Below are 24597 nucleotides of genomic sequence, written 5' to 3' on the forward strand. Positions count from 1 at the left end.
CAACAAAGCTTTCCAACCATTTCTATTTTCCCTTTATATGGGTGATCTTCGATCCTAAGTTAAATGGCTAAATCTACTAAATTGCTTTTTTGGGCATAATAAAATAGCGACAGAGAGTGCAGCACTAATTTCTTTTTGTGTAGTACATCGCCCTTAAATTAGTACAAATTCATTCAAATTGGCAAGAAACAATTAACAGCATTTAAAAATTAATATATACGCAACTTAAAATGACACCAACATTTTTAAAACTTAGTTTACCAAGTCTTAACCTTAAGGTATTAACAGAGAAGTTACCATTAACATGCATAAAACCATTTAAAGTAAGCGTTTTCTTAAATCTTCGCTAAATGGTATCAACTTTGCAGATGGTTCTTAGGCTAGACGCGCACTTGCAACTTTTAGTTCCTCAACTGTTTGGTTTCAAAAATGAAACAACTGGGCTTGTATGGCACCGCGCTATTTAACTACATATTTAGTCGTCCATTTGATCAACAAAATGATTTGTGCTTTGTCACAAACTAAACATTTGAGCCAAATCTTTTTGTTAGTTTGTGTCACAAAGAACCGTATGTAACAGCGCGGACTTTTTAGAATCTTATGAGAAAGAAAGTTTATATACAGTGGTGGAAAAATAACACGGTGTAACACTCAAAATATACGCGGGCGGAGACCTATCAGGTTTTGTAGAGCTTGTCGCACTGAATACAAAACGGTATTTGAAAATCCCATAACACCCCCAAAATCTGGAGTTCTTCTTCTTCCTTTTTGTCGGCGCTGTTATGATCTCGATGTCGAGGGGATCATAACTATCCCACGTTACTGCTTCACACTAGTGATCCGCTTGTGGGGTTCGCCGGGTTGACCTCAGAAATCGGCGGCAAGCCTCCCGGTTTTGTATTGTTCCATTTCTAAGGCCAACTGAATGCTGGTGTTTTTGCATTTGCTTGTACCAGGAGTTTATTTCGTGTTGGAACATTGTATGATATTGCTTTTTTGACGGGGTTCTCAGGATCTCTCCTTTGAACATGGCAATACCAACTGAGTCGGTCGTGTTCAATTTTTTGGGAGATGGTGTTTTTAACATGAAGGCTTCCTCGGATCTTCGTACTTCTAATTCTATCAAGCTTTGTTACTCCTGCTGTCATACGAAGCATCTTCATCTCATCAGCTGCCGTTAACTTACTCTCATACTTTTTGTACATTGTCCAACATTGTGAACCGTATGTGAGTGCTGGACGCACAACTGCGGTGTAGAGCCTTCCTTTCAGCTTAGGGGGCATTTTTCGATCACAGAAGATAGCAGAATTTTCCCGCCACTTCATCCACCCTACGCTTACGCGATGATTGATATCGTCATCACAAGTACCTTCGTTATTATCTGGAGTTACGGGCAAAAAACGGTTTTTTGGACCTTCACCCATTGAAAAAATTCTAGCTTCGACAATTTTTTACTCATTTTCGATTTTTTTACAGTTTCTGAAAAAATTACTCACACAGAAAACTGCCTCAATTGATTCCTAATCAAACAGTGAGAACTATATGTTTTTATGTATTCTAGTTTTTGAGAAAATTGAAAAATTATTTTATCAGATTTTTCTTTTTTCAAAATATTTTTTGTTTTTATTTGTTTTTATTTCAATTTTCTCATAAACTAGAAGACATAGAAACATATAGTTTTCACTGTTCGATAAGGAATCAATTGAGGCAGTTTTCTGTGTGAGTAATTTTTTTTACTAAAATTCACAGTCTGGACAGAAATAGTATAAAATGAGTTTTAAAAATTTTTTTTTTCGCCTATTTTTAACTTTGAAATCGATTTATTAGAATCAAATGTACAATTTTTCTTTTCGGAAATGGTATCATTTATTACTGTAAGTGTTGTCGTTGTTTTTTAATAATTTTTTTTTATTTTGATAATTTTTTTTAAGAAAAATGCCCCTCCCACCTAAACGGGGGGAGATAGACCCCCCTCCCAAAAAAAAAAATGTTTGTATTGAGCTCCTCTACAAAAACCCGTTATCAAATCCTGGCGCCCAAGTTATCCTACTACGTGTCGAAACAACATTTTTGTTCTATACCTTAAAGTTCGAATTTCTGTATCTGAGTTGAAATCGAAAAATTATTTTTTCTAAGCCAATTTTGAAGTGATTTTCATAAAAAATACCTCGATTGATTGAGAAATAGATATAGTTTTAGAATATATTTTTTAAATAGCATGTTGTTTTGAAAACATATACACTTTAAATTGATGCCGAAGTTGGGCAAATGACGAAAGAAATGGAATTTTTGAACTTTGACAGCTTATAAATTCTAAGTGGTTCAACCGAGTTACATGTTTTATACATTGTTGAAAAGGTATATTTATCTCCTATCAGAAAAAATCGAAAATGGGTAAAAAATTGTCGAAGCTAGAATTTTTTCAATGGGTAAAGGTCCAAAAAACCGTTTTTTGCCCGTAACTCCAGATTTTGGGGGTGTTAGGGGATTTTCAAATACCGTTTCGTAATCAGTGCGACTAGCTCTACAAAACCTGATAGGTCTCCGCCAGCGTATATTTTGAAACCTCATTTTTGTAACACCGTGTCATTAGAAGCACACTCTTGCTTTTCAAAATGTATGTATGTTCTTAATATAAATAAAAAATATTGGAAAAATTTTTTAACAGAGACATTTGAAGAGCTCGATGGGTTTTTTATTAAGGATCTCCTTTTTATTGCATCTCCTTTTTTCAAATATAAGGGGTTGGTCTGTCATGAATTGTTAAGGACGTTTTATTTTTTTATTTTCGGAACATGTGGCATTTTTCGAGGACTGCAACCACATAAACCAACTTATAGAAATCAGTTGGTGATATAGTCCTTTTTATTAATTGTACTTTTAATTAATTCACCAAGGTTTGCAAATGTAAATGCTAAAAATCAAAAACAGGATAATTCTTAATAATTTTTCCTCAGTGTTTCTAATTATATTTCCACACAAAATTGGACTTTATTTTAGATTTTTTGCAATATTTTTCTTTTGTTGGATAAATTCTTAATTTTTTTTCCTAAAATGTTACAAGGATGGTATCATCATCCCTCATGTTTGCTAAAAATTTGTTAATTATTTTGTATTTATAGTAAGAAAAAAATAACATTTTGTAAACAAAGGAGAACGTTTCTAATTATTTTGCCACCACTGTAGATGCTGTATATTTGTTGGTTTATTTCGTTGATTGCTTGTGATGTGTTTCATATGCGCGCTACTCGTTCAACTGATGATTAAACTATTATTTCGTTTTGAAAAAAATTGCAAGTTCGCAACAAGCCTATGAAAATAATAGGCATCACGCCTTAAATTTTCTATATCTTATGAACTTATGATGGGAAACCCTGTACCTATAGAAGAAGTTTATTAAACCCTATTGGAAATCATGATCTTAAACCCATGTAGGTATCTCCCCGAAATACCCCCGCCGCCAAAGTTGAGTGAGAAAAATTTAATCAAATACAACTATTTAAGCTGTTAAGCTTAAAACTCACAGTCATTGTTAATGGACTTAAGCCCAATTTATTTACTCTCCATTATATTTAAAATCGCCATTAAAAATCAAAAATCTGTCACATCCAATACAAATTTTAAAATTTCCCATTTTAAACGGCGACTTTAAATTTAAAGGAGAGTGAATAAATTGGGCCTTAATAAATTTATTATTCTGAGCGTAAGTTATCACACATTACAATCTAAAAGTCTATCACGTTTAAAGATAAACGTTTTCATCCAAATGAATTTGATTTTAAATTATCAAGCATAAGCGTTGTCCCACTGTCCAATTATTTGGTTATTTACGTAGACATACTATACCTTACCTATTGGTATGTCTATAGGAAAACGTTGATCTCTCAATGGCATACGCCGAATAACTTTGGCTCTGGAGCGCGACGATACTCGTGCTGGTCGTGGCTGTTTTGTTAGAGAAAATGATTGGTGGGAATGGTGCGGCGCTAACTGAAGAGTGCGGTGTTGTTAGTGAACACGGGCGCAGCGCACAATACCACCCACGATTTTTTTAACTCAGTGAACCCTCGAACGCGAATGAAGAGTCTTGCACTGGTGAACCACCAAAAGACTCTCCACTATTACTGTGAATATACATATAATGTACCTATAAACATATATTTTAAAATATATTATATACACATACAAGTATACACCGACATCGGCAGCATACCGTGTCGATTTTCATTTCATAAATTCTTGCACTTCAGCCAGGCCAATACAGAAAATCTAGTCGAAAGGGGCAGCACCGGGCAGGACTGGAAGTGTGTGTGTCTCTTCCGCACAATAAACACGGAAGTTGTACACACTGAATGTGACTTAAAATTACCTACCAGATTGGATGTGACTTCCACGTTGTTTGAAATGAAATGTTTATGTATCTTCTTGTGCTTCTATGGTTCTGTAAGATAAAAAGATACTATAAGGCACGACTCCAAGTGACAAATGTTCATATACTTCGGAGTACCTACATATGTTTTGTACATTCAGAGTCAAGATAAGAAATTATTATCGTGGATTCACAAATCCCTATTATTAGTATAATAGATTCAATAGGCTCCTGCCTCGAGTTATTTCTAGTGATATTTAGTAGTTTTTGAGATAACTGACTTCAAATTCGGTGTTAAAAATGGTTCTTGATAGTTGACAGGCGTAAAAAAATGTGTGGATGTGGATACACAACAAACAATTAAAAAGTTAAATAAGAAAACAAATAAAATATAAAAAATATTTTATTCATTGCAATTTTTTGGTTTTAATATACAAATTTATTTGATTTTGTTTTTTTGCTCCTAACTTAATTTTGGTTCAAAAATGTTGAAATCACAGTTCTGGCTCCATAAAGCTTTAAAAGTCTTAATATTGGACTTTGACAAGAAGACTACGGAATCTCATTGAAAGCTTCACACCGCACAAAAAATATGGTTTCGTTTCACATTTTCTCTCTTCTTAGCGTTAAAGAAGCTTCTCGACAAAAGAACCAAATTCAAATAGCATCATAGTTTTGCGAACCAGATTGTCAATTTTTCTGATTACACTTTACACTGTCATGTTTTATCTATTTTCCTTTTCTCCACTAGGGATGTGGACCAATTTATTCACACTCCATTTAATTTAAAGTTGTCATTTAAAACGAGAGATTTTAAAATTTGTATGTGATCTCTCAAAGTGAATAATTTGGAATAATAACAAACAGACAAATATTTTATAAATAATAAATATTTTCCCTGGTAAAACTAGTATCTAGAACTAAATTGTAAACTTGATTGCTTTAATTTGAAAGATGTAATTTTTGTATGAGAAATCTACATTATTTGATGAACAAAACGATCCGATGCAACATCATTTTATTAAAAGCTAATGTCGATGCTGACATAAAAAAATAAAAATCTTTGTGATTCTTATTCTTTCTTGAACATGTAATGTAGGCAGGGCCGGTTTTAGGGGGAGGGCAGCCTGGGCCGCCGCCCAGGGGCGCAAGAATTGACGGGCGCCGAAGGGTTTTCGTTTTAAAATGATTTTTTTTTTTTTTGAGGCGCCACTTGCAATCTTGCCCACACAGAGAAAAAATAAGGCAGGGATGACTATGCTTCTGGTATATTTAACTTTATTTCTGGTATATTCAACTTTATTCTGATTAAATATACTAGAAGTAAAGTTATCCCTGGCGTTAAGTTTTCTCCGTGCAGGGGCGCCGGTAGTGCTTAAACCGGCACTGAATGTAGGTATTTTGTTTGTTTATTTTGTTTAAGGAGTGTCATCAATTTTAACATTATTTTTAACCAAATTTAATTTTAAATAGTGAAGGTAAAATAAAAAAATTACCTAAATCAAATCCATCTGCTAGAATTTTAATTTATTTATTTTTTAATTAAAGTCAATTAAACTACATTATGAAGAAATATGTACCTAATAACGCGCTGGGTTCGATAAGATCAACGGCGTATACAAGGGGGGGGTCACGGGGTCATGACCCCCCCCCCCCAAGAAGTCAAATCTTAAACAACAATTTGGTAAGTTATACTTAATTAAGATGATTTTTAAAATGTTAAAGTTTTAGAACATGAACGAAAATGAAAAGTGAAAAAATTTTTTGGTGTCAACGAACTATTTTACCATATTATTTTGAAGATGCGGTCATATTTTTAGTGAGCAGCTCTTAACCAACAAACAAAATAACGGCCGTTTCTATAAAGCAATCTTAAAAGTTGTTCAATTTTAAACGTATCCTTAACACGTTGACACGCAAAATTTTCCCAGGAGGTCACAGTCAGTTCATTTTTAAATGGATGTTTTTTCATGTGGCGATTAATGTTTTTCTTCTTTGGCACCTAGAAAAAAATACGTTCTTGATAGTGCAAAAGAAAAAATATTATGTGTCGAATTCTCAATAACCAAAAATTCGTTCTGCAGTCGACTTGCAGTCGTTACTTTTTCCTTAAATGAATTCCAATGAAAAAAAAATTCGCTACTTTTTCCCGAAGAATCGGTCCTTTTAAATCGAGACGTATTTACACACATTTTCACAAACACTACAATTTTGTCAAATACAAAACGTCAAACCAAAATAAAATTTTGTAAAGAAATGAAGAACCAGAGCCAATTTTTGTTTATTTGTGAAATATAAATCATTTTTAGTGAACAAAACAAACAAATGTTACGTTGTTTTGTTCCTACTATGAAGTTTTGTATATTTTTTTGTTTTTCATCGCGTCACTTGTACACAAATACATTCACAAAAAGAAATCGCTCCCTTATTAAATTATCTAAAAAGCCAAGAATTTGTGAATTTTGTTTGCTTATAAAATATAATAGTATTTTTTACTTTATCTTTTGAAACAACTATCGATTTGTCAATCATCAATGCTAAACCGATTAAAGGTAAAAATTTATGTAACCTTGTCTACAGCCAAATTAAATACATATTTCCAGCAAGCTTAGAATATTAAAATTAACATTTAAGAACCAATTTAAGAAAATCTAATAAATATAACTGAATGTGTGTTATTTTGTAACCCGAAGGCTGACAAAATCAGACCCATATTTTGTAAAATCCTTAATAAGTAGGTAATATAAAGCATTTTGTTCAAAATAATATTACCGTTTAAAATTACCAAAATTTCTATAGGTACCTTTAAACTAGCATTATGTTTTACGCCAAAGATAGTTTTTTAAATCGGAAATTATCCTAAACATGGGTCGGTCTTAGTTGGGTGTTATGCAAACTGCATTGAATTTTAATATATTATAAAAAATGTTATCCCCCTAGTCTAATAAAATTTGCATAAGATTTTAAAAAAATATTTTTTTTCGAAATGCTTTTTTTTTAACTTTGTGATTCGTTTGCCTTAGGAAGACTTTCGCCTAAAAAGTTACCACATTGATTTAATAAAGAAGATTTTCATAGGATGTATCTTTAAAAATGATTTTGGGCTAGCGGAAAATCGAAGTACCTATACAGTTTAATTTTTAGAACAGGATGGTCTAAGCAATTAGGCTCAAGGCTAAGGCTAAACTAAAGCAAAACGAATCACATACCTTTCTTTGTTTAGTAATTCTCCGATACTGTTCGGTTCAAAATGCGAAACGAACAAATTTAAATATTTGTAATTTAACTAGCACATTTTCAAGTCTATACTTTTGTAAAAAAAAAATTTCAGCGTGACCCCCCCCAAGAAGTAAACCTGTATACGCCCTTGGATAAGATATTGCAAGACGGCAAAATTATATTTCCCAAACATGAGTTGTTGCTAGGTAACTCAATTCAATATTCGTTCAGCTTGTACGATTCTGTCGTATAGTGATTTATCAATACCGGAATCATGTTACAAGTTGACAAATGCTAAGAAGTAGCTCATATGAAGAAAAAACGATTGTAGTCATAGACATTTTGATTTTAATTATGATTTGAAAATATAACATTTCGAAAAGTTAGTTTTTTCATTAATTTTTCAAATTGTAAAAGTTCTATGCTATGCATTAAGTTAAAATTTCTATTATTTGACTGTAATTTGAGTTCACACATGTTCTTAAAAAAATTTCACTTTCATGACAAACTCTAAAATTAAGTGTACCTACCTAAACCTTAGCTCATTACCTCCCCTCTTCGAGTTATCTTACTTTTATTTTTACAGCCCTGATACCAATTAACGAATGGATTTAAATGCAAACCCTTGAAACTAACGCTGATCATAGGTTACCTAAATCTATTAAATACGAAAAAAAAACAGGGAATTGCTTCAAGACATGCCATGCATTGGATAATGTTCAGCACGAGATTCGGTTATTAAAACAAACACAAAAACATCATTCAGAACATCCCTCTGATCATTATATTTTCAAAATCCATGTTTATAGTCTAAGGGGTAGCGTTTTGTTTCAGAGTTGGCTTAACGTGAAATTAGCTGTCGATATGGGAGTGGGGGGATTGTATCGTTATTTAAAGGGAAACCATTTTTTCCATTTGACTTATAGAAAATTACTTATGTTTGTACTCGTTAATAAACGAGTGTATTAAAATAAATTTGTATCTAGAACCCAAAATGATTACAACCATTTTTGTCTTCCTTTACACAAATACACAAACACATACAAGTTTATTAGGGTGGGTCAAAATTTCCAGTGAATTAGAAAATTTTGAAAAGTAAAAAATGTTTTTATAATTTTTTTTAACTTTGACCTCGAATATCTTTAGAATGGTTAGATTAATGAAAAAAGTTAATTAGACATTTTTTGTGGAACAATCTATTTCCAAAAGAATATGTCTTGCGCGTTTGATTTTTTATATTTTTTCAATTTGTTACAAAATTAAGAACAAAAAACGAATTTTTAAAGATTTTCTCGATTTTTGGACCTAAAATATTTATTAAACGGTTAGATTAACAAAAAAAGTGTATAAGGCCTTTTTTGTAGAGCGCTCAATTTCCTACAAGAATATGTAAAGAAATTTGCTAAAAAATCGGTTTAAAAAAAATGTTTTTTTTTAGTAGATTTAAAAATGGAAAATTGCGAAGCGGAGGACCTTCCCATTAATATTAAGAGCTCATATTTGGCGTGTATATTCAAAAGGTGTCTAGCAATCGATTTTTCGGAGTACCAAATCAAAAAAAAAGAATTTCGATTTTTTTGACCCACCCTAAAGTATATTGCTTAAATGTGTTTCAGAAAGTTTAAGGCTCTAAGGTACACACCTAATATAAAATATGTACAAAGTGTAACATTGCTTCACAAACTATAAAAACAAACCGGCTGGAGTTTATTTTGAAATTGCACAATGTGGCATAGGATCAAAAAAAAAAATGTTGAAAAGTGCTTGAAGTCGATGAAGAACGGAGGAGAACCCTCTAGCTTAATTAAAGGAAGTGCCTTCAGTATTTGGATTTCCCATTATTAAGACTTTTAATCGATGGCGTTGATCAATGTGGGAGCGGTGGCGCGCGTACCCAGCGTAGAATTTCGGCTGGAGTGAACTCCTTTTTTGTCATATTTTGCCTTTTCCCTTAATTATAGGTATATGTATTTACTTACCGTAACATAAACGCAGTTTATTTTCAGCAAAAAATCGATTTCAAACAGAGAAAAAAAGAAACGTAAAAATGCCTTTAAATACCTATCCCATTTTAGTGTTGGCTCAATGTTTACCTTAGTACTACGTCCTTGATGCTTTATGCAATGAGTCGCTATCATTATTATAACAGAACACAGAAAATAAAACGAGCTCAAATGAGGGGTTTTGAAGTGTTTTTATAATGGTACACTTATATCCGGAAGTAGATACACAATAATAAGAAAGCAACACTGTCAAATGAATGTATCCATATGTACATATGTGCCCTTTATTATGAAAGTGGACTAAGTCACTCCTAAAAATGGCATCAAATCTAGCCTAAAAATAAATTATTATTTAAGGGGTAAAGTATATCTGAACGCGAAATTGCAGTAAATAAATTTCTTTATTGCTCCTTCAGTGATTTCATAAAAGAAATACAGTTAAATCGTTATAAGAAAATTATTATGTAAGTTTTTCTTTAACCAATGCAAAAAACTGACTTAGTCCACTTTCATAATCAAGGGCACATATATGTGCATACATATTTCTATAGACTTAAAAAAGAATACTTGCCATGCTAGGATTCGTATTTCGAACGATGTAGATTTATGCACTACCATGTTTCTAAATTTTTCCGTGCAAATTCTAACTTTCTTAAGGACACTTGTGTTGTGCTTGAGCAAGTTTGATGCACAACACCAATCATTATACCTAAGCCTATATACCCATAATATTTATAATAACCTCTAACACTTATACCTGTGACTGTGACTTGTTGTATATGTAAGTAGAATTATGAGTAAATTTTTACTTTAACTAGATTTTACTTTTGCAGCGTATTTTTATTGCCATCAGACTTTTAAATTTTGATAGTTCTACAGCTACAGTAACAAAATTTTATTCGGTAAGTTAAACAAATTTGCTGACTTTCAGTAGCCGTTTCCTGCTGAGAGCTATTCCGGTTCTGAGAAAGCTCTAATGAAAACATCTTTCACATCACAAGTAGGTAATAGTTTATGAAGTGTTTTTATTATATTTTTGAAGTTATATTTCTTTTGCGGCGGCCGGCCGGTGCACAGTGTTAAAACTATGAAAAAGTGGTCATGCGACTGTAACTTCTGATCTAATGAACGGATCCTAAGACAGTTTTCGCTATATTGCTTCTTGAAAATCACAGAATTTAATTCAGTAAAAAACTTACAAAAACTTTTTAGTTATTTATTTTTTTTTTACTCAAAATAGCAGTTAACATATGTACAAGAATTACCAAATTATTATTTTACGTTATCTCATGTAAAAAAAGCTTTTATTTTGTTTTACAGTCTTTTAAAATACTGATAATTTGCAAAAAAAAAAAAATCTTATGAATAAAAATTATCTTAAACATGATTATCTTATGTAAGGCCGTATGTGAATTGCGTTAAATAGTTAACCCCGTGTAAAATTTTTGACACTATTGAGGTGAATACAAAATTTTCAGCTGTTAAAAATTCAATGGGCTCTGGGACCTGGTAAAAATTAGGTTAAATTTTGTTTGCAGATGGTTTTGTTTGTTTTTTACCGACTTTCAAAAAGGAGGAGGTATTCAATTCGTCTGTATTTTTTAACTATTTAACCCTTTGCTTCCTAGTGGTTTCAGCATGAAACCACCCATTAAGTATTTTTTATTGCAAAAACCAAAATTTGAAATTATGCTGGTAGTAAATTTTGTTCGAAGTCGTACCGATAAATCGAAAAACTAATGATGCCAATCGATTTCTCAGGTCCGAAATAGGGGGAAACAGTTAACAGCGCACTTGTCAAAGATTTCGACTTGCACAGTGTAATTTATCTTCAATGGGTTCTGCGAAGAGGTAACCTCAAATGAGTACTGTTCAGTGTTCATGATGACATTCTTTTTTTTTTAAGCTAAAAATATGGTTATCTGGGAGTAATTTATGAGAACGAAGCTTTTTTATTTATTAGTAAAATAGTAGACTTATAAAGAATCCAAAAGGTTTTATTTAAAATATTGTATTCTAGTTGTAGTACATGTGCAATACATAGGTACCTTGGTTTAAGATATGCTCTCAGGTTTAATATTTACTTAAGTGGTACAATCTAGAAAATAATCAGATTCATGTGTCTCCCATTTCTTGAGCCATTAATCAAAACTTTCATTATAGAAACGAGTTAAAAGATGAGGTTACCATTTCACAATTGTTTTTTTTTTTTCTTTCTTAATACTTGCTTAGGAAAACTAGAGCAAAGTTACACATACCATCTTTATAAACTTCGCCTTTAAAAAGGTTAACAAACGGTAAGGTTTTACCATCCGTCACACAAACTACTCAATGTCAGTGTGGTTTTTGCTATTGAATTACGCAAATTGTGCAGCAGATATAAATACATACGTACTTGGATTTATGAATATCAGTAAACAGAGTTTAAGTACAATATTTTGCCCTTTATGTGAACAAAGATAAAAAGTTTCCCCTTGATTCGAAAAAAAAAATATTATTATTAGGAACTATCATAGTCAAGTTTTTCTGACATTGCTTAAGTTTAATTGTGAATTATTTTAAGTGCACTAGAGCCATGAGCATCAGACAGACTTGAAAGATCATTTGAGGTCATACATTGTACGAATAATAATAAATTAATTCAAAGAACACAATAATAATAATTATAATTGATTGCAGTCATCAAAGCAGAGTATACCATACCTATTACATTATTCAATCGCACGTCCAACTACTTTACGCACAAAATTGTAATTGCAAATTTCCACAACCAACCTATAACGAGTCAGCTACTGTTCCATTTCTATGGTCACTGAGTCGGATTTCGCTTTGCGCTTTACAACTTAAAAATTACGTCTAATTTCAAACTTCCGTTGCTACAACGCGCGCACATCAACAGAAGGAAACATTAAAAATTCATTCGCGGTACTTATGGGAAACCGCTAGACTCAAAGTTGTTAAGGCAGCACGCACTATTATCGGCAAATTGTGTCATAAATTCTGAAATCCTAACATAGTAAAGAAATAGATTTATTTACTTATTGTTTTTTATGGGTCTGTTTGCTTTATAAAAACGAGTTTCAGATTCGGAATCAATTATTTTTAACTAATAAAATATGTATGTACCTACCTGCTTATTTTTAGAATTGAAAGATTTTACTTGTGAATTGCGATATAAATGTACATACATATGGTGCTAAGAAAATTGATTTTTAGGGAAAAATGAGATTGGTTATTGTTTATAAAATTAACAAAGACGAGTTTCTAAACAAATTTGGTTGAAATACGGACAGAGCTGACAAAACTGAGTTTTTTTTACGAAAACGCCATTTTTCTGTAATTCATGTTTGTTTGAGAAAAACTAAAAATGCAGTTTTATTCCAACTCCTTTAAACAACAATCTAGAGCAGGGGTCGGCAATTAGTTTCCGATGCGGCCCAGATTATCAAATTCGTTTTATACGAGAGTCCAGAAAAGATTAAACCAAATTTTTTTTTCAAACATTAAAACAATTAAAACGAGCAATGTTTATTATTTTTTATTTAATTATTTTAAATTTTAATTTAAAAAAAAGCGAATTATAACAACGGAATGATTAGATATAGATATAATGCAAGAATACAATTAATGAGAAAAATGACACATCTCCTGAGATATTTCTTTATATTTTAGGACAGTCATTTCGTCGGAAAAAACGACGAAAATGCAAAGTGACCGAGAAAGCTAAATTTTGGATATGTTGTAGGGGATGCTTAAAAAAGCTTAACTTGAAGTTTTCGACCAAGATTTAATATGAGCTTTTTCCTCCATTTTGAAAAAAAAGGATAAAATTGTTTTTTTGACAACAACTCGGCTATCCGACGAGATACGAAAATTTTACAAGAAGCTTTTTGTAGCTTTTACAATTATTCATGCATACACATTTTTTGAATACGATGAACCGTTTTCGAGATATCGATAGAAAAAGTCAAACATTTAGGACATTTTATTTTTTTTTGACAAAAATTACGACCTCCAGGTGGCCGCTAAGTTATTAAGTCCGCGCCCACCGCCAAGCAAGCCGTTCGTTCGGTTGAAAAAAAACAACAATGATTCATGTTTTTTTAATGTTGATATTATTATATCAGTAACACATACATATGTATACGTATTTATTTAATAAATAATGAGAACAAAATGGTAATGGTTTTTTTAAACCCAAATTTTACTAACCCAAATTTTGTAAATACAGTATACAGGCTTTTTGTGTTGAGTGTGCATTTTGTTATTTGCTTCAATCTCTATATTATATAATTAATCAAAATTGCAATTAGATCAGTGCCAATCATTTTTGAAAATAAAAAAATTATTTGCAGCATATGGGTGGTTGGAAAATTTTGGATAAATGGTATATGAAAGGAGAAAAATAAATTGCCCACAAACAAATTGAGGTAAAGGGGGTGGGTGGGCAAAAAGTGGGGTTGGTGTCAAAAATCGTATTTTTTTACGATTTCTGCCAAAAGTAGACCTCCTATCGAAAAAAGTTAAATGCAAAAAAAGTGTCTATAACTTTTACTCAAACCATTTTTGTATATAATCTGAAAAATATTGAAAAAAATGCAAAAAAAAACCATGTTTTTATTTTTATCTTTTACAAAAATGGTTTGATTTTAACAAATCTTGGTTAAAAATTACTTTATGTTTTCTATCTATTTTAAATATTTTTTTATCAAAAAGTTAATTTTTGGATTTGACGAATTTAATTTGAAAAAAATAGCCTATTTTTCAATCAAAAATGTTATACCGATTGAAAAAAAAAAAACAAAAAAAAACGATTTTTAAGATCGATTTTTCGGTAAACGACAGTAATATTGTCGAGAAATAATTTTCCATAGAAACCAAATTATACTTTTCTAATGGTCTTTGGCCTCCTTAATTTGAATCTAGCATTAGAATAGCTCTAACGTGCAAAGTTTTTGAGATATTGAATTTTGAACGTTCAAAACGCTAATTTGTGATGTCTTGGCATGGTAATATCTCAAAAACATGATGTGATAGAATTTTTCTGACTGAAGAAAATTATTAGAAAAATATACTTTCTATAAAAAATAACTTTTTGACAAGTGAAATCGAACAGGGCAGGAAAAATCGAATGCCTTCTTCGATTTCACTAGTCAAAAAGTTGTATTAAATGTAAAAAAATGCAAACTCAATACCTACATAAAGCCGGTATACTTTATTTACAAAATATGGGTTAGTAAAATTAAATATAATTATAATATAAACATTAAAAAAAAACATGAATGATTTTTTTTTACAACCGAACGAGCGGCTTGCTTGGTGGTGGGCTTTGCGGCCAGCTGGAGGTCGTAATTTTTGTCCAAAAAAACAAAATAAAAATACGAAATTGTAGGTCTGAATCTACAAATTTTATTTTTTAATTTTTTCAATATTCATCACCCAAAAATAGATAATGTCAAAAAATAAATGGCATGTCTTAATCGATATCTCGAAAACTGTTCATCATACGCAAAAAATGTGTATGCATGAATTGTAGAACATGGTAAAAGCTACAGAAAAACATTTTGTAAAATTTTGGTATCTCGTCGGATAGCCGAGTTATTGTCAAAAAACCAAATTTATACTTTTTTTCAAAATGGCCGAAAAAGCTCATAGGAAATCTTGTTCGAAAACTTCAAGTTAAGCTTTTTTAAGAATCCCCTACAACATATCCAAAATTTAGCTTTCTCGGTCATTTTGCATTTCCAAATGTGTAGAATGACTGGACTATATACATATTCGTTAAAAACTTTAATACGTAATGTACCTAACCTTCCTATATAGATAATAATCTATATGCAATAGGAACCATGAGCTTTGGGTGAAAGAGATTTTTTTAATGAAGGAAACAAAAATACCTCAGAATAAAATTACCGTTGAAAATTTCTACATTTCTTCCCTTGCTCGAAAAAAAAACACCCTTTCGTCCAAAATAATTGTATGGCCTCAATAGATATTTGACCCCTATCCTAATGAACCATTTATTACTTATTGACCCTGATGTCGATATCATTAGCTTCAGATTAAAAAAAAAATAACTTAAAAACATATTATATGACATGCGTAAATCGTAAGTTTAAAATACGCATAATACGTACATATATGTATGTACTATACAACCACAAAAGGCAACATTATCATACAAAATATACATAAGCTTTCTTTATACATAAGTTCTAAAAGCCCTGTAGGTAGGTATTTTTATAAAATAAAATTAGATAGGTAAATAGAAATATGTACCTACTAAACATTCGTCTTTATATCCAAATTTTTGGCACAGCTGTTTTGTTACCCTTTTTAGCTATACCGCATACCGTAGTAGGTAGATGTATGTCTGTATTTTTATATTGTCTACCCTCTAACCTTGTCTACGAATAGGCATTCGCATTACTGTTATTATCAACTCGGGAAAACTAATACATTTATGTTTCTTTTTTCAACCACTCTCAATATTCTAGACTCAAACCCAATAAACCCAATATTTTCAATAAAACAACAAAAACAAAATTACTTCAATAAGGTTACACAAAATGTGTCCGCCTCCGCAAGACGTAACAACTTACAACTTTATTAGTAAGATGAGTTTAAAAAACATTTTTTTATTGATACAGTAGTCCCTCGATAATGTGAACTAATTAAAACAAGGCGTTTTCGGATTTTAGAAGGATTCACATTACTGGAACTATTTCTAATTCTCATTAAACTGATTAAAACAATATTTATAAGCAATGAATGTAACACACAAACATTTTTTGGGGTTAAATTTAAGCATTTATTGAAAAAAAATTTCAATACAAGTAATTATACGAGTATACTCCATTTCAAAACATAAAAAAAAAGTCATCGCATTCAATATATCTTAAGATTTATCTAGAACAATAACAGTTGTCTATTACTCAGGATTATAAAAAAATTGCGTGCACGAACAAGAAAAACACACAAGCTTTTACAAAAGAAATTCACATTACAGAGTCTAAAAATTTTCAAAGTTCACATTATAGAGATGACAATGTAAATTTTTGGCGATTCACATTTTAGAGAAATTCGCATTATCGGTAATTCACATTATCGAGGGACTACTGTACCTACATTATGCATGAGAAAATAAACATAGGTCAGTTTGTTTTTAAAAAGTAAACAAACACTAGAAAGGTATCTAGTCTCAGCTTTGAAAGCAAAACTTACATTTAAAATCGGTGCACTTATCTCAAGCTTGTGCCTTTCTTTATCCGAGCTGCATAAACAATTCCAAGGCATTTTACGTAACCAATTGGTTGTATAATCCTAAGTATTTGTATCCTCGATATTTTTTCTTTATTTTGAAGGTGATACACATTTTTGTCGAAAACTGATAAAGGTATGTATTCTTCTTATTCACTTCACATCACATCACTTATCACATCATGAACCATCAATCAATCTAATTGAGGATAAATCTCATTGCATTTGGCGTAGTTTACACGTCAATCGTCTTGCTAAACTATACTTTTGTTATTAATTTATATTTACCACTCCGAGTCGAGATAAGAACACAGATGAAACAAATAATAATAACAAATAATAATAATGGGAGATCAGACGACTGCTTTCAACTTTATCAGACGACAATAGGACAAAAATAAAGTTCTATTCACGCTCAGATAGTAAGGGCAACTATTTTGTGTTAAATGCTTGAATTGAAAGAAACCATACCAGCTGCTGTTCCCTTGCCGGCATCGACTTGTATACGACAACGACTCCACCGCAATAATTGCTTTGTATTATTCTATAATCTTTGGTATGACACTGACACACAACATGTACCATACCATTACCTTTACCAAACCAAGTACAAGTACTAGCCGGCCACAGCAGCACAGCAATTGTATAGTTGTAAGCAGTGTTGCCAATAGTGCAAATTTATCTGCATTTGGCAGATTTTCAACCTATTCCCAGACTTTTAAGAACCATAAATCTGCAGTTCAGATTTTATCTGCAACTGAAACTTAAAGTTTCCAAAACGGAAATGGATTTCATTAAAAAAAAAATCAGTAAAATGGTAAATAAAGTAAGGCCAAGGACGAATTAAGGCATCATTTATTTTGCCAAAACTATCAATTTTTTCTAATATTTAACTTTAGTTTTCAAACCAGCTGGAGTTTGTTCATAACGTTGTATAATTTTCCTTCTTGATTTCTAGATTTCATTTTCTCAAATGCAAATTGTTACAAAAATTTAGTACGATTTTGATTTTATAGAGGAAAAAGCATAACAATACAACTACTAAGAAAATTTAACAATATTCTCGTAATTAATTTTGCTGACACGAGTGACACCTGTTCGCAAACTTTTAAATTAAGTCTCCCAAATTAAAAAAAATATGCATTGCATTGCAGATTTTTTTTCGTCGTTTCTGCAGATATTTCAAAACATTTTCATGGCAACACTGGTTGTAAGTTGTATAGCGTAGCGCCAGTTCACTCACCGTCAGGGTAGTGGTTGAGTTGTTTTGTTTGTTTCGTAGTCTGAGAAGTAAAGTTGAAAATCATTCCAAAGTTTTCGTTAGAAATTAATCTTTAAATTAATTTTTTTTTGGTTATCATCTTTGGTTGCTCATGCATGCATATCATTAACTTAAACACAGTCAAAACTCAAAAATACTGGTTTTTCAGAAAACGAGTTTTTAATTTATAATCGATCTATTTTTGTATGTAAAAAGTAAGTTTCTAAAACAAAACTAGTGCTTCTTCTCCGTCAATTTTTAAAGTTTTGTAATTATTTTTTTAAGGATTATAAAGATTACTATATTCCAATAACATCTGCATTGATAACTCAAAACTCGTGATTTTTATGTTATTTTGGGTTTTCTGGATTTTGGATTTGCGTACCAGGCCTTAAAGTCGAAAGTTCTTGGAAATTTGTATTCATTTAAGTATTTTTTCATCTGAAACTTAAAATGTTAAATATGAATTTCTTGAATAGTTGTGAACTACGCCCGCCATTGAGACGAAGTTCTTAACTTATAAGACCTTAATTTTGTTTTTTGTTTTAATAATTTTATTTTATGTTTTGAAAAATTACATAAGTAATTTAGTAGGTATAAGTTTGCCGTGCATCGTCGCGTCTGTGTTTTGTCACTTCGAAATTGTAACTTTGGCTTTTAAAAACGGAATATTAATATACATACAATAAAAAAAGTAAGTTCGAATTCAAATTTTTTTTAAATGTTAACTTTGAAAATTAATGTTTTAATTACTATTTCATAAAGTATTAATAATAATATAATAATTTTAACTATATGCCTGTAAGACCTGAGGTCTTTTAAATGCATACTGCACGGCACTAGTAAATATAAGAAAGAATTTTTTTTGTTGGTACAGTGAATTGAGAATAAGATGATTATTATCTCATATAATCCCACGGGTGGCTTCCAAGCTTAGAGATCAGGAAAAGAATGCTGCCTGAAATAGGCCTCGAACCCACACCTCCAGGTTAGCAATCAAGCACTGCACCATTCCATTGCCACCAGCATTTTTTTAAATTTTATTTCAAAACATGGTTTCGGCCTTACAAAAAGCTATAGCACGTTGTTATAGGCCTAACTGTCGGTTTATAATAATTTGTTTTGAAAAATAAGTAATTTTTTTTTTTGAAAATTGCCCCTCCTGACTTATGGGAGGGGCCTCCCATCCCATACGATTTTTTTCTTGTCTCCACCCAACCTTCACCCATACCATCATTCATTACACAAAGTTTTAGAAATTTCTACAGCTTTATTTTAAAAATGCGTTCCTTGAAAGGTAGGTACATAGCATTAAATTTCTTTATAAATAAATCACTCAAACTTTCATCTCTTTTCATAATTTCTAAATTCCGAACCCTATCTCTTAGATCGAAGAAAGCTAAAATGAGTAAGATCTGAACCACTGAGTTCAGCGACTTTACCGTTAAGCGACTTTAGTCGCTATTAGCGACCTTTTTTAAGCCTTAGCGACCAAGCGACGACTTTTTATTTAAAGCGACCTTTTCACTAATTTCATAATAGCTACTTTTTTTTTCTTTCTAAAAATTGTATTTCTTTTTTAATTCTGAACATTTAGAGCTTCAAATTTGTGTTTTTTTGTTCTGAACGTATTCTGAGCTAGTTCAGAGCACCATCGATGGACTCAGAATAAAATAACTGAGCAGACCGAGTTGAATGCTGAAGGCTGAACACAAGCATTTAGCAAGTGAAATTGAAAAAAATTTCAAACAAATAAAATAATGGCGCAAGAGTGCAGTAGTCGTTCTAGTTTTTTATTTTTATTTAACCCTTTTGGACCCAGCGTTACTCTCATGTAACATATTTTTAAAAATTCGTAAAAAATATTCCATTAAATATTTTTTTAGGTTTCGATGGCTTAATTGAAAGATAATAATGCCTATTTATTTATTAAATATGTTAAATGCTTACATTATTCACATTTTTTTTCTTTTTTTTGCAAACATTTTTTTATATATGGTCAAAGTTTTGAAAAAAGATATAGAAAATGTTAATGCAATGAAAAAAAAAATGTTAATTTTCAATGAAAAAATTTAGTGAGCACAGAATTTTGAAGGCAATTTAAATAGGAAATTTAATTCTCTATAAAAAGTTTTATATGCAATATATCAAAATTTTGCTTGGTTTACGAGGTATATTGAAAAAACCAAAAAGGGGGCTTTTGCACCTCTATCTTCAGTTTCCACCCTCTCATTTAATAGCACTCTGCGATTTTATCTTCTTTTATAACCCATTCAACGATTCCTGCAATAAAAACCCGTGAACGTCTTAGTCCCTTTCCAAACTACATAATCAATAGCCTATTAAGATCCTAAAATGAAGACTGTTTTTTTTTAGTTTCTAATTTCGTTATTGTTACTAAAAACTTTATTATGTTACTTATTCTTATGTTTATTTTTCTATGTAAAAACATATGAAAACGATTTAGCGACTTTTTTTTAAATAGCGACTTTTTCGACAAAAAAGCGACTTTTTTAGCGACCTTTCAAAAATTTTCAACGGTAACGCTGGTTACAACCGAACTCACTCATTTAATTATTTTTACTTTTTTATCTCCACATGTTGCAGTTGCACTGCATGGTTGCGTGCCAAATCAGCTGTGTATGTATGACTTGCATAGTCTGTTTATTTTTATCCATCTACTTATACTACAACTTTCATTCATAAACATAAACAAATTAAATGTCATGCGAGATGAGAAAAAAGTTTTTGCGTTAGTAAATGATGAGCTTTATGGTGTGTTAGTGTTGATATTGAAGTTACCAGGGATGGGTTTGTAGCTACTTTTTAATTTTATTTGGGTTGACTGATTTTAAGATATTTTTTTCTTACCGGGAGATTTTATATAAATTATTATACAAAAATTAAGTAAATTTAAATAATGTAAATCATCGGTTCTGAACCTGTGGTCCGCGGACCCCCGGGGGTCCACAAAAAGTTTCAGGGGGTCCGCGTCAGCTTTCATAAAGCATCAGAAAAACGTATTTAACATTATTCTAATGTGACAAACCTTGTTCTTTTTATCTTTTTAACAAATTTCCTCGTATTGCATATTTTTACCCCTCTCAATAATAGATACATGAATCTAATTTTAACTACTAAAGGATCACAAAGTGCTTTTCTATATAATGACTTGGACTTGCTGAATACTGCCGGCCGGAGCGAAAACTAATTTTCTGCAAATCCAAAATTCTACCCCCTGCTAAATTCAATGATTTTTTAAATATATTTTCCCACCGTATGTATGTTTTCTTGCATTGTATTAAAAAAAAAAAATGTTTCACTTCAGAGTTGGTACTAAAAAGAATTATATAAAATATATTATATTAAACTAAAAAATAATAATTAAAAAATATTTTTACTCCGTAAGTCCTGACCTATCCTTTGTTTTTTAGGCTCATTTTTTACATGTTTCAATTGCAATAAGAATAACTAATGGAGTTTTTTTATAGAAGAATAAATGCATAAATTAATAAAAAAAAAAACAACAACAAAAAAAATTCATTAAGCAAAAAAAAAAATGCAAGTATGTGTTTTATAAGACAATTTGTTTTTTTTTTTTAATTTTCAAAGCGAATGCGTGAAAAAAAATGTTTTTATACTTTTTTGGATCCAATGCAACTTTTGCGGGGGTATGTTTTTTTTTATTTTTCAATTTAAGTTTTTTACCATTCAATGTCGCTCCGGCCCAATGGGCAGGATTCACAGTCAGCAACAGTATATAATTGTTAATTTAATGATTCTTACACATAATAAATTAAATTTATTCTTGAGAGGGGTCCGCCAACTGACAATTTTTTTGTTAGGGGTCCGCATACTTTGAAAGGTTGAGAACCGTTGACGTAAATATATACATAAGTAAAGTAGATAATATTTTTGGCTAAATTGTTTATAAAAAATAGAATTCGTAGTTCATATAAAAAAAGTTTTTGTCTGTAAAATCAGTTAGCGCACGACAATTTTACGTGATACCGTCATAAAAATAATTTAAAAATTATTTGTTTGTAAAAAAAATGTTTAAGATAATAATAACTCCAGTCAAAGCGTCGGAAAAAAGGCCTCACCTTGCGAGCTCCAGCAGAGGCACTATTAGTTTTTATTTATTATTCATTGTTGTAACCGAAAATATAACCTCCAATAATCCAGTATGTCGTAGACCAAAAAATAAAGATTCAATGTGTTCCTTATAATAATTTCTATCTTTTTAGTGTAATTGTATTTAAGTGAGTACCTAAATAAGAAATGGCAGTCTGTTAAAGTCAAATTTTAGTTCTTAAAAAACACTTTTTCGTTATTATTATTTTGAAAAAGTTGATATGTATGTATTGTGATGAAAATTTTTCTAATTTATTTTGTAGCCCTCTTAGCTATTAATTACCTGCATTTCGAAGAAATGCCGAGCAATTGATATATGAACACAAGTAAAAAGGGTGCGATTACACAAAAAATGTAGTTATTTTGTGAATATCTCGGCTTTAATGAAATTTTTTTCCAAATGGTGCAAATTAGAGATGCCGCGAACATTGATTTGGCCGAATACCGAATATTCGGCCACGCTCCTCGGCCGAATACCGAATATTCGGCCAAGGACACGCAGAAAAAAACGTTGGTAGTTTCAAAAATGTTATACTTTGTCTCAAGAATAGATGTGGCTTAAAAAAATCCCAACAACATCGTATTGTAACGATGAATAACTGAACTACTTTTAAGATAAATGTCTGAACACACTACCTACTACTGCAAAGAAGGTAGAGATCTAAAATCGAATTGTATATGAGGACTGTTCGCCAAGATCGAACGGCGAACCCATACAAGTGGTGGTCAACACATACTACAAAATTTCATATTTTGACAACATTTGCTAAAGTCTACCTTTCTTCTACTGGGACAAGTGTTTACAGCGAAATACTATTTTTCGAAGCAGGAATAGTCTACAAAGATAAACGTAATCGTTTACTACCAAAAAATGCGGAACAAATAGTTTTCATTCACCACAACTTGCCTTTAGTAGATTATATATACTAAAATTATAATTTTTTAATAAAACACACATTTTGGTATAATAATTTATGTCTTTTTTCTCCTCCATTTGGTATTCGGTATTCGGCCGAATAGTTGAACTATTCGGCCGAATATCGAATACCAGAAAAATAGGCCGAATAGGCCGAATACCGAATAGTGGCCGAATGTTCGCGGAATCTTTAGTGCAAATAGCAGTTCTGGCAACATAAGCCTTGACTTTTATACACATACATACATAACATAATCTTATTCGCTTATACTATACCTTATATGATAAATTAGCCTCGTATCCAATACCGTCTTCACGATAAGGGCACACGGGGCCCGTGCCCAGGGCCCCCATTCTCAGGGGGGGCGCGAAGGAACGACAATTTCTCTCACACATTTATTCTCGGTCGGGGAGACCATCTACTAAAGTATTCGTTTCGTGTTAAAAAAATTTGAGGTTTTAATTAAAACCAACGTTTATATGATGGAGAAGATGAAAGTGGGTCTCGCAATTCCGTCCGTACGTAATGTAGATGAGAACCTCATCAATAAATTTTACTTTCAGGCTACATAAAAAATGAAGCCTGGTACGCTGTTCGCGCTAAATTTTAGCCGAGATAAAATTCCTATACAAGTTATCGATAATTTGTATGGGATCCATTTTAGCTCAGATAGAATTTTTCGATAACTTGTATGGGAGCTAAAATTTAGCGCGAGCTATGTACCAGGCTTGAGAAAAAACTTTAACCCTCTTGGGGCACCATCTAGAAATAAAAATCTGAAAAGATTATAGATTTTTTTTTGATTATTTAGTTCTCTTTTTAAATCTTTTTTCGTTGGTGAGATATTCAAGTATTGTTTGAATTTCAGATGTGCAGTAACATGTATATGAAAGATAAAGTTTAGCTATATATATCTATATATATCTATATATCTTATCTATAAGGATTGCCCACACCGGAGGGTATGCGGTAGAGGTACGACAAGCGGTAACGATATTTGTATGAAAAAAATTCCACATCTGAACGTTGATATGTCAGTTTGGAATTTTTTTCATACAAGTACCGTTACCTCTACCCGTACCGCTACCGCATACCCTCCGGTGTGGCCAAGCCTTTAAAAAATCAAAAAATGCCAGCGGTTAGTTCTTTTGCAATAATCGTCCGAATATTTAAATGCGATTTCCCAAAAATGTAAAAATGGCGTATACCAGAGGCTTAAAGCCTGGTACGCAGCTCGCGCTAAATTTTAGCTTCCATAAAAATTATCGAAATTTTTTAGCTGAGCTAAAATGGATCCCATACAAATCCGAATCCGCTCCGCCAGAGTCCGACTTCGACTACGAAACGGGTCCCACGGCGGCGGCTAAAATTAGTATGGAAATTATAATCACCGCGGAGCAGATTTTATATGTATTGGTTTTTTCACCACGATTT

At 31.4% G+C, this 24597-nt stretch overlaps 1 protein-coding gene across 14 annotated transcripts in view; it reads right to left on the bottom strand.

The window, feature by feature from the left end:
* LOC129910267 (uncharacterized) overlaps positions 1 to 17366 on the bottom strand; it is a 204531-nt gene extending 187165 nt beyond the window's left edge. For 8 of the 14 annotated variants that reach the window (XM_055987579.1, XM_055987578.1, XM_055987577.1 and 5 more), the window contains exon 1: positions 16816 to 17365. In XM_055987579.1, coding sequence (XP_055843554.1) covers positions 16816 to 16887 — 72 coding nt within the window. In that variant the 5' untranslated portion in view covers positions 16888 to 17365. Of the gene's footprint in view, positions 1 to 16815 lie in introns of all 14 variants that reach the window. The other 6 variants (XM_055987582.1, XM_055987583.1, XM_055987580.1 and 3 more) reach the window with 3 other exon arrangements.
* Between the last annotated feature and the right edge of the window lie 7231 nt (positions 17367 to 24597).

This window comes from Episyrphus balteatus, chromosome 2, assembly GCF_945859705.1.
Source record: "Episyrphus balteatus chromosome 2, idEpiBalt1.1, whole genome shotgun sequence".
Classification (NCBI taxonomy): domain Eukaryota; kingdom Metazoa; phylum Arthropoda; class Insecta; order Diptera; family Syrphidae; genus Episyrphus; species Episyrphus balteatus.